Here is a 12,081-nt window from a genome sequence, read left to right on the forward strand (position 1 = left end):
ATTGTACAAACTCAATCAAAATGCTCCACAGAGATAACTTAAAAATTTATTTTTTATTTTACAAATTGTGCACTACAGTTTAACATGTATTTGAGATGGTAATAGCTCAAGGGTAAAAAAAACAATTGGGAAAGGAAAGTCAGTAACAAATAGGGTAATCTCATCCACCAGCCGGCTAACAATTGAGCATGGGGATGCGGTTACAAATAGAGAGGACACCAAAATGACAAACTCATATGTTAAGAAGATAAGTGAAGACATGATGCAATTTCTCTGCAGCGGTTTTTGATACTGTACACATTGCTTACCTGTAGGCTAATGAATGACACATGTAACATAAATACTCACACTGCATTGCCCACAGAAACAAGCTGTCCTCAAACACAAGTGTTTTGTATATAAATAAAATTAAGTTCCTTTTCTTATGTTTCTTTTGCCCAGAAAAAAGGGAAGAATGACATGAAATGACTTACTCATAAAATGTCATGGCAATTATAATTTTGTGATGTCCCTTTTACAGCTTACATGGAATACTGAAAAAAAAAAGGATACACAATTCATCCAACATACCCAAAGGCACAATATTTTTGATTTGAATTGACCAAACATTCACATATACCAAATCCTATGGTAAGGCTGAAGCATGTCTGAGTATGAATGTGAAACTAGTGAGCCTGACCAACTACAGCCAGTTGAAGGCGATACTGAATTGGGAAGCAGCTGAGCTAGTGATGGTACCATTTCATTCAACGATCTACACACTGAGCACGGAGCCTAAAATGCCTCTAAAAAGAAACAATATCACAGATTAAAAAGTTAAGAAAAGCCAACCCACAAAACCTATATTGGGCTCAGGTGGAAAGCATGTTTTTGCTATCATCATACAAACTCCTTGTTGCTCAATGTCATGCCAAATGTTTGGTCCCAGATCTGGGACCAGGTTAATAAACCTATATATTCATCTACATCCACTATTCTTGTCTGATTGACTCCTTATTTCCCGGGGAGGCCTCGCTTGCCCCTGTCTCCATCTCCATCTTCCATCTTAATTTCCTCCATGGCCTTTGCTCTGACAGACAGTCGATGGTCCTAAGGCCCTGAGGTGGGCTGCTCTACAGCAGTGGAGCTGTTGTTTGAGCTGAGGCCGTCAGATCTAAACACTGACCATAAAACAATCACAATGATGATGGCTGCCACGACAACCCCTATACCGGTCAGCAACACTTTCATTTTCATGTGTTCCCACCACTTCTGTTGTTTAACTTTTCCAGCAGACTTTGAGAAAGCCTTACTCTGAAAACACATAATTATAAGATGTTAATATCAAGATAGTAGGATGGTAATACCAAGACTATGCATCTATATCTGTCAGAATATGGGGGAGGGGGGGGATCTGCTTTATCCGTGCAATTGAGGTTATGGTGCATTGTACAAATTTTAAAATCCAGAAAGAACTATTCTGTCATGAAACTTGCCATTTCTTGACAATTTGCTAGACAGAAGCCTTTAGTTACATTGCACTCTACTTTCCCAATGATCTTCCAATGAATCGAGACTGGTGTTTTAGTTTTTCTTGACACTTCTGTTTTATTTTTCCCAGTAACCCAGTCAGCCAGCCAGTCCTCAGAGAACTATGGCTGTGTCCCATGTGGGCTCTAGTCAAGAGTAGTGCACTATATAGGGAATAATGTGCTATTTGGGATGCAACCCAGTCAGCCACCTAGCGAGTCCTCAGAGAACTATGTGGTTGTTGTGATGTAAGCCTGGCTGGGGAGAAATGTGGGAAAGCTGTGACCTGGTTGGTTGACTCCAGGATGGACCAGGACGGACATGCACCCTGTGGCACATCCTGGACACCCCTCTCTCTATACCGAGGGAGACTAGTGGGTTTAATTCATCTTACAACAATAGGAAATACCTTTCTAAAAATATCACCTTAAACCACAACCAGGATGTAAATTGTACAGTATTTCCCCTCTCCAATTCCACCTAAAGTGTATTTATAAACACCAATATGACATTTCCTGGCTATTCCCAGGACTTGTTTTGAACCATGGAACATTGGAAAACACTTTCATGAGACACCAAAGCTGGAGAATCCAAAGGAGAACCCTATTGTGCTATTTGTGTATGATAGCATTGGAATCATCAAAGTAAGACCTTCAAAGTCAGTGTCTTCATATTACGAATGCTTTGTTTTAAGTCATGATTTGGTTCCATTAAAGACATCTATTATTAAATCTAGGGTACATCCCAAATGGCACCTTATTCCCGATATAGTGCCCATTTTTGACCAGAGCTCTCTGAGAATAGGGCTCCATTTGGGACACACCCATAAACTTCAATCACCTTCTCCAGAAGTTCATCGGCCCTGTTCTCCAGTTCTCCCAGCTTGCCTGACCTCTCGTCAGCTTTGTTGAGATTATCTAGCATGATCACCTTCACCTCTTCCACCTCCTTCTGGGCCTGCTGCAGGCGGTTCTTCCCATTCTGCTGAACACACAACAAACAGTTTGGGGTTAATGGAAGATAAATCATGGAACCACTTCCGATTTGGTGTATATTTCATTAATGGTTTATTTGAATAGGGGTTGGTTTGAACCTATTGATTGACACAATGATTGAACAATCATCATAAGCACCATAGTGTGTGTACATATGTAGGATCTTAACTTGAGCTAGTTTCCTACAGCAGGAAAATAATCCTGCAGCAACAGTAAATGTGAATAATTATGTGGATTATAATTCATGGACATTTTTGTAGAGATTGAAATTCCTTTCACGAGAAATGCATCAAAGTGGAAATTATAAACTTTAGAAGCCTTTTTAAACCTCAAATAAACTAAATGTTTTAAATTTCCTGCGTTGCAGGAAGGTTATCCTGCAAAAGGGTGATCAAATTAAGATAATTACAACTGTATCTCACACATTTTTCTTTATAGATTTGTCCCTATCTTTGTGTCACCATGTTAAAGGTAATATTTTGTATTTCTTATGTTGTGTAACCTATGCAATGGTTAACAATAGTGCATTGTTAACACAGTAACATTAATCATTAGTCATATTGGCTGAGAGATTACGTTTCCATAGAGCAAACAAGACAGAACAGGAATATGACAGCCAACAACTGAAGTGGGGCAGGTTTTCCTGGACATCTGGATTACTCTTTTTTCTGTAACCTCGGAGTCTGTCTGGAGGAACATGGCAGCACCCTACAGCTCTCCAAACAAATAAACCACTTTAGCCTGGGGCAACGAAGGTTGAACAACCCACTGTGACAATGACACTCTTGGAGGCCACCAAGAGTTATAAGTTAGTTATAAGTTAGTAGATAAACTTATAGTTTATCTACTACAAACTATAAGGGCCGAATCCTAACTGAGATGTGCACACTTAGATCATGTATTGATATCAACAGAAGACGCAAATCTCAAGTTACTAAAAACGTAAACAGGATATTTAATAATAGGTTGTGCAGAGCTTGATTTATATCCTGATGGGACTGTCCTTGACCTTTTGCCCTCTGAGCCGGACAGGGAAGTGAGTGATTCAGGAGTCAAGGATGCTGAGTGCTCTACACTAAAGCTCAGACACACCGGTAGGATTGTCAAACGTTTTCCCGCCGACAGTACTTAGCACTTCTGAACAGAATGTAGGCAGTCAATCTCTTTTGTGTTCACACAGCAGAGACCTTGACATCGTTAGCCACTCAGCCTTGTTAAAATACTCAAACCAGACGGTGGCAGTAGCATTGTTTGGCAATGCATGTCTGTGTGTGTTGCTTAGTTTATGGTCTAGATTCCAATGTTAGCTAGCTAGCTAATATTGCTATGTTGTAAAAAGCCATTGTTGAAACATTCCAGATGGCTATAGCTAGATAACGACCTAGCAAGATAACAAAGAAACAATTCAATTCCCTCTCCATAATCCCAAACTGTCAGTGCCAGCCCATAACCAAATGTTTAGCTAGCTAACATTAGCATATCCATTGTGATTTAAATATAATGTCAATACTAGCTAGAGTGGTTAGCTAGCTTTGAGGAAGTATTTAGGTTTGTGTGCATTGCGGATTTATATTTATATTATATTTTTTATTTATATTGGAGAAGCAGTTACTGCCTATCTTCATACTGTACTGTCTTTGGTACCACTTTTGTTCTAGCAAGAGAAGGAATGGCCTCCCACTGTGCGTACTTTTCATGCAGGAAACCAAGAGACTGAACAAAACAAGTGCAATCTCAGCGACTCTGATGATTTCATATTTCACTGTCATTACTTCTTCGACACCCTTTCATACACACAAACATAGTGGGATATGACGAGGTTAGAACACTAGTTCAGTGCCCTCGTAGTGACAAGTTAGGACTAGCTGTTATAAGTTACCGGTCAATGCATCATGAGTTATACAAGCTTTAGTAAAGGCTGCATTTCTTTCCCATTTATATTCGCTATTACAGCTGTCATATGGTGAATAAAACTACATCTGGATTGCTGTAGTTAAATTGGACTGAGACATAAAGTTTGAGGATATGCATGGCACTGATTTAGTTCGCACCACCAGTTAAGTTTTAATAGCTGAACAATAGTCTGTTTAAAAATCAACTGGGGACAAAGTCTTCACACAGGAACTGCTGCCCCTTCCAGGAAATAGGACATTTTAAGTCTTATTACATACAGCCGGGAAGAACTAATGGATATAAGAGCAAAGTCAACTTACCAACATTACGACTAAGAATACGACTTTCCCGAAGCGGATCCTCTGTTCGGACCACCACCCAGGACAATGGATCTAATCCCAGTAAACGACCCAAAACAGACAAAACTGTCGCCGCAGAAAGGGCAGACGGAGCGGCCTCCTGGTCAGGCTCCATAGACGTGCACATCGCTCACCGCTCCAGAGTATACTACTCGCCAATGTCCAGTCTCTAAACAACAAGGTAGACGAAATTCGAGCAAGGGTTGTCTTCCAGAGAGACATCAGAGATTGTATCATTCTCTGTTTCACAGAAACATGGCTCTCTCGGGATATGTTGTCAGAATCGGTTCAGCCACCCGGCTTCTCCATGCATCGCGCCTACAGAGATAAACACCTCTCTGGGAAGAAGAAGGGCGAGGGTGTATGCTTTATGATTAACGACTCATGGCGTAATCATAACAACATACAGGAACTCAAGTCCTTCTGCTTACCCGACCTAGAATTCCTTACAATCAAATGCCGGCCATTTTACCTACCAAGAGAATTCTCGTCAGTTATTGTCACAGCTGTGTACAATCCCCCTCAAGCAGACACCAAGACAGCCCTCAAGGAACTTCACTGGACTCTATGTAAACTGGAAACTATATATCCGGAGGCTGCATTTATTGTAGCTGGGGGTTTTAACAAAGCAAATTTGAGAACAAGGCTACCTAAATTCTATCAGCATATTGATTGCACGACACGCAGGGCTAATACTCTTGATCACTGCTACTCTAACTTCCCGCGATGCATACAAAGCCCTCCCCTGCCTTCCCTTCGGCAAATCCGACCATGACACCATCTTGCTCGTTCCGTCTTATAGGCAGAAACTCAACCAGGATGTACCAGTGACGAGAACCATTCAACGCTGGTCTGACCAATTGGAAGCCACGCTTCAAGATTGTTTTGATCACGCGGACTGGAATATGTTCCGATCAGCCTCAGAGAACAACATTGACCTATACGCTGACTCGATGAGTGTGTTTATAAAGAAGTGCATTGGAGATGTTGTACCCTCTGTGACTATTAAAACCTACCCTAACCAAAAACCGTGGATGGATGGCGGCATTCGCTCAAAACTGAAAGCGCGATCCACAGCATTTAACCATGGAAATAGGTCTGGAAATATGGCTGAATATTAACAGTGTAGTTATTCCCTCCGCAAAGCAATCAAACAAGCGAAATTCCAGTACAGGGACAAGGTGGAGTCGCAATTCAACGGCTCAGAGACGAGACGTATGTGGCAGGGTTTACAGGAAATCCCAAAAACAGCCACGTCACGGACACTGACGTCACACTTCCAGACAAACTAAACACCTTCTTTGACCGCTTTGAGGATAATACAGTGCCACTGTCGCGGCTCGCTAACAAAGACTGCGCCCCCCCCCCCCCCCCTTCTCCGTGGCTGACGTGAGTAAAACATTTAAACTTCTTAACTCTCTCAAGGCTGCTGGCACAGACGGCATCCATTGCCGCGTCCTCAGAGCATGCGCAGACCAGCTGGCTGGTGTGTTTACGGACATATTCAATCGCTCCCTATCCCAGTCTGTTGTCCCTACATGCTTCAAGATGGCCACCATTGTTCCTATACCCAAGAAGGCAAAGATAACTGAACTAAATGACTACCGCCCCATAGCACTCACTTCTGTCATCATGAAGTGCTTTGAGAAGCTGGTCAAGGATCATATCACCGCCACTTTACCGGCCACCCTAGACCCACTTCAGTTTGCATACCGCACCAACAGGTCCACAGATGACGCAATCGCCATCACACTGCATACTACCCTATCCCATCTGTTCAAAAATAATACCTATGTAAGAATGCTCTTCATTGACTAGAGCTCAAGCTCATCATCAAGCTGGAGGCCCTGGATCTCAACCCCGCCCTGTGCAACTGGGTCTTGGACTTTCTGACGGTCCGCCCCCAGGTGGTGAAGGTAGGAAACAACATCTCTGCTTTGCTGACCCTCAACACTGGGGCCCCTCCTGTACTCCCTGTTCACCCACGACTGCGTGGCCATGCACTCCTCTACCTCAATCATCAAGTTTGCAGACGACCCAATGGTAGTGGACTTGATCCCCAACAACGACGAGACAGCCTACAGGGAGGAAGTGAGGGCACTTGGAGTGTGGTGGCTTGTCACCAAAAGCACTCACAAACATTTACAGATGCACAATCGAGAGCATCCTGTCGGGCTGTATCACAGCCTGGTACGGCAACAGCACCGCCCTCAACCGCAAAGCTCTCCAGAGGGTGGTGCGGTCTGCACAACGCATCACCGGGGGCAAACTACCTGCCCTCCATGACACCTACAGCACCAGATGTCACAGGAAGGCCAAAAAGATCATCAAGGACAACAACCACCCGAGCCACTGCCTGTTCACACCACTATCATCCAGAAGGCGAGGTCAGTACAGGTGCATCAAAGCTGGGACCGAGAGATTGAAAAACAGCTTCATTCCTCAAGGCCATCAGACTGCTAAATAGCGATCACTAACTCAGAGAGGCTGCTGCCTACATTGAGACCAAATCACTGGACACTTTAATAAATGGATCACTAGTCACTTTAAACAATGCCACTTTAAATAATTATAAATCATTCCAGGTGAAGCTGGTTGAGAGAATGCCAAGAGTGAATGGAATGAAATAACACATATGGAATCATGTAGTATCCAAAAAAGTGTTAAACAAATCAAAATATATTTTATATTTGAGAATCTTCAAATAGCCAACCTTTGCCTTGATGACAGCTTTGCACACTCTTGGCATTCTCTCAACCAGCTTCACCTGGAATGATTTTCCAACCGTCTTGAAGGACTTCCCACATATGCTGAGCACTTGTTGGATGCTTTTCCTTCACTCTGCGGTCCGACTCATCCCAAACCATCTCAATTTGGTTGAGGTCGGAGGATTGTGGAGGCCAGGTTAACTGATGCAGCACTCCGTCACTCTCCTTCTTGGTAAAATAGCCCTTACACAGCCTGGAGGTGTGTTGGGTCATTGTCCTGTTGAAAAACAAATGATAGTCCCACTAAGCCCAAACCAGATGGGATGGCTTATCGCTGCAGAATTCTGTGGTAGCCATGCTGGTTAAATGTGCCTTGAATTCTAAATAAATCACAGACAGTGTCATCAGCAAAGCACCCCCACACCATAATACCTCCTCCTCCATGCTTTATGGTGGGAACCCCACATGCGAAGATCATCCGTTCACCCAGACTGCATCTCACAAAGACACAGCGGTTGGAACCAAAAATCTCAAATTTGGACTTCAGACCAAAGGACAAATTTCCACCGGTCTAATGTCCATTGCTCGTGTTTCTTGGCCCAAGCAAGTCTCTTCTTCTTATTGGTGTCCTTTAGTAGTGGTTTCTTTGCAGCAATTTGACAATGAAGGCCTGATACACAGTCTACTCTGAACAGTTGATGTTGAGATGTCTGTTACTTGAACTCTGTGAAGCATTATTTGGGCTGGTAACTCGTATGAATTTATCCTCTGCAGCAGAGGTAACTCTGGGTCTTCCATTCCTGTGGCGGTCCTCATGAGAGCCAGTTTCATCATAGCACTTGATGGTTTTTGTGACTGCACTTTTAACAAGGCACACCTGTTAATTGAAATGCATTCCATGTGACTACCTCATGAAGCTGGTTGAGAGAATGCCAAGAGTGTGCAAAGCTGTCATCAAGGCAAAGGGTGGCTACTTTGAAGAATATAAAATATATTTTTGGTTACTACATGATTCCATATGTGTTAATTCATAGTTTTGATGTCTTCACTATTATTATACAACGTAGAAAATAGTACAAATAAAGAAAAACACTTGAATGAGTAGGTGTTCTAAAACTTTTGACCGGTAATGTATATCCATTGATTCTTGAAGAATGTAACTTATAAATGCCTCATGAGCTTAGTTCAACTGTCACACTCCATGAGAAACCAAAATATAAGTTTGGTTTTCTCCAATGTTTGTAAACATTGTAAATGTAAACAAACACTGTATAGCCTCATAACATGGTTAAAACATACATTTTCATATCATGGATGGTCAGTCATTGCATCTACAGCTCTGTCTATTAATCTGAGAGTGGCTACATTTCTCCAGGCCCATCCCTCAGCTTTTTACCAAAACAAAGGCGGGGTGGCAGTTTTGTTATTGTTTCATCTGCATATTATCAAGATATTAAAGTGTCACCAACAAAAAGGTAAACAATAGGCCTATAGCAAATGCAGAATATGGCATACATTATCACATGTAAACAGCACTTTTCAATATGGCTCAAAGCATGCCATTCCATGAGTGCAGCATTATTTTTCAATTCAAATCAATGAGCCCAATCAGTCCGCCATGACAACAAAATCATAAACAACAGAGTAGGGCTGGTGGCTAATAAGTCCTTGATTTTGGGGTTATGCTCAGGTGAAACAATTTGGCTAATCTATATTTCCATAATTCCAAGTCCTGTTCTTGAAGATCAAGGGGTATACATTTTTTTGGAATGACTGGAATTCTGATAGACTTTGGTTTTTATTAATGTAAAGATATAACTTATAACTTAATCGTTTTATTATATGAAGTAGAAGGCGATGGGTTAGAAGAAGCCTAAATAACCAACCCATAAAGTAAAATTAACATCCATATATGGCCAGCTATGTAAATTTCAACAAGTTAAGTTACCGATTACAATTTTGGACATGTAACTAGTAACTGTAACGGATTACATTTAGAAAGTAACCTACCCAACCCTGTCTGTATGAAATAATCTATTTGCATGAATTTGTTTGAATTCTGTATGATCTCTCATAAGTCAAATCCAAATAAAATAAAAACTATAAAAGGGAATATTTTAAAGTAAAGGTAACTGTATCACACGATGTAGGTTACATAACAGTCAAATTCAATGTAGGAAAACGGTCTAACGCAATTCAAAGCCAGGCTGTAGCCTAATGTAGGCTATACACATACAGTGATAAAGGAACGCTTCTTACAGGTCTGTGCAATATTGAGGTTAATAAACTAAATTATGAATACATAAACATATATAAATATAGTATTCCTTAATCCTTTATTTGTAAAAAAAATCATAGAAACTTACCATTGCTTTCACGTTACTATCTCTATTCCCGTCGTAAACTGTCACTGAACACAATGCATTGCGTCTTGGCATAAACTTTTGTGTTCAAACAAATGTTGTCTTTATCCAAGATGATTTTCCGATATCACAAACTTGTATTTTAACCTTATCTCATTTGCAGTTGGCTACAGTTCGTTGCAATCTTTGTTTTAGTCGACATTCTTTATATTTCCTGATCTACTCTCTCCCACTTTCACTGAAGTCTGCTGGTCGGGTCGGGTGACACCCACCCCTTTTCTGGAAGTCAGCAGAACAGACACTGTGACGTCGCGGCCGTAATGTCACTGAATTTAAATGCTGGTCCGTAATATTAGATGCGTGATCATACTACACAAGTGAAAGGGCAAAACCTTACACCTTCCCTATCATTTGAAAATCTACAGATTTTACAGGCTTTTGACGAGTGTTATAAAGCCTTCATTATATATTCATATTCAGCCGTTGCCTTTTACTTTCACCTAGGCTTTAAAGTATTACTTAAGTCATTTTTTGGTCATCCCTACTGCCTCTGATCTGGCAGAATCACTAAACACAAATGCTTTGTTTGTGAATTAATGTCAGAGTGTTGTACTGTGCCCCTGGATCTCCGTAAATAATAATAAAAAAATAAAAAAATTGTGCTGTCTGGTTTGCATAAAATATTGAATATTGAATATTACTTTTACTTTTGATAGTTAAGTTCATTTTAGCAATTCCATTTACTTTTGATACTTAATTATACTTAAAACCAAATACTTTTAGACTTTTACTCAAGTAGTATTTTACTGGATGACTTTCACTTTTACTTGAGTCATTTTCTATTAAGGTATCTTTACTTTTACTCAATTATGACTTTGAGTACTTTTTCCACCACTGCTACTATGACAGTAGCTAGTCTAATGAGTGGGCTATATGACCATGGTTTGCCTTTTGATCAAGCATCAAACACATTAGTAGAGGGGATTGAAAACAAAAACTGCATTTTATGATAATTTGGCCAACATTCAACAGGCTCCAAAACTCAAACAATGGGTCCTTGTCTGTGTTCACTGTCAGCAACGGTCAGTAGCGTGGCTCTGAAACAATTTAGTTATGGGCTACCAACTTCCATCCCAAATTCCTTGTGCTTCTAGTGTACACCCTGTTCTGTTAATACTGTATTTCAATTCTAGTTTAACTCACAGCCTTAGTCTGTATTAATTCAGTTATAATACATAATAAATAACGCTCACCATAAGAGTTACAGTTGATGTAAACCCACATTCCACTTATGACAACTGACATAGCACAGTCATAATATGAAACTTTCATGCAGGACATCTAGGAAAGGAAGGGAGGAGTGGGGTGAGAGAGCACAAACCCCACTTACAAAATAAATCAGGATATTGAAAGTGAAGTAACACATGTGAGAGGAAGTAAAACTTTTCTCACAGTTAAAAAACTTAAAAATATATATTCCATTTGGTAGGGAATTCACAAGTTTTCAGTAGGAAAATAGAGTCTGAGTAATTTGATCACTGAGCTGAATGCACATTCTTACATTATTTCATCATTACAACTATTTCCATCAAGGTTTTGTGACATGAAACTAGAACAGAAACATGCATGTGAACGGAAACCACACTTTTTGTCTGAGTGCACTGTGTACCTGTATGCTTAGTATGTTTGTAATTAAGGTCATGCAGAAATATCTGTTGTCCTCCATCTTACCAATATGACATTAAACCAACCAACACTAACGTCATGTTTTCATACATTTTCATTAACTGTCCTTCAACTGTAATAAAGAAATCATAAATGGGTTACCTGGGAAGGCAGGATTTTCTCTTTATCGCCATCATCTGTCAACATTGACTTAATGATAAACATGAATAAGAAGTAAGCTATAACCCTGGTTGCCTGCCTTGGCTTTATCAGAGCATACTAGAGCTGTGGCCAGTGTTGGGGCCCTTAATTGTGTATGGGGGCAGGGATGGACTGGGACCACAAATCAGCTAACACATTGCCCATTTTTTTCCCTTGAAGCCCCTATATTAGGCAAATAATGATCATTCTGCACAAAACCCCCAATTTAGAACGGTCCACTGGGTTAAAGATGGACAGGCCCATCCGGCATTTACCCAAACTGCCCTATGGCCAATCCATTTCTGTATGGGGGCAGATGACAGCAACCATGTGAGGCTGTGTCAGGTCGTGTGGTACTAACCAGACTCTCTCAGGCCTGGTTAACAAT

The 12,081-nt window shown here is 40.8% G+C and overlaps 1 protein-coding gene across 3 annotated transcripts; it reads right to left on the bottom strand.

Annotated features, from left to right (window-relative positions):
- Positions 1 to 34: 34 nt before the first annotated feature.
- On the bottom strand, positions 35 to 11,758 carry LOC129853744 (vesicle-associated membrane protein 5-like). Of its 3 annotated transcripts, none has more exons than XM_055920109.1 (3): positions 11,655 to 11,758; positions 2,350 to 2,490; positions 35 to 1,293 (listed from the first exon to the last, which is right to left on the bottom strand). In XM_055920109.1, the coding sequence occupies exons 1-3, from the start codon at positions 11,715 to 11,717 to the stop codon at positions 1,090 to 1,092; spliced, it is 408 nt and encodes a 135-aa protein (XP_055776084.1). In that variant the 5' UTR covers positions 11,718 to 11,758; the 3' UTR covers positions 35 to 1,089. The 3 variants fall into 3 exon arrangements, with proteins under 3 accessions (XP_055776084.1, XP_055776082.1, XP_055776081.1); XM_055920107.1 differs by lacking the exon at positions 11,655 to 11,758 and adding an exon at positions 9,831 to 10,119; XM_055920106.1 differs by lacking the exon at positions 11,655 to 11,758 and adding an exon at positions 9,831 to 10,119 and having other exon boundaries at positions 2,350 to 2,493.
- Positions 11,759 to 12,081: the final 323 nt, after the last annotated feature.

This window comes from Salvelinus fontinalis, chromosome 4, assembly GCF_029448725.1.
Source record: "Salvelinus fontinalis isolate EN_2023a chromosome 4, ASM2944872v1, whole genome shotgun sequence".
Classification (NCBI taxonomy): Eukaryota; Metazoa; Chordata; class Actinopteri; order Salmoniformes; family Salmonidae; genus Salvelinus; species Salvelinus fontinalis.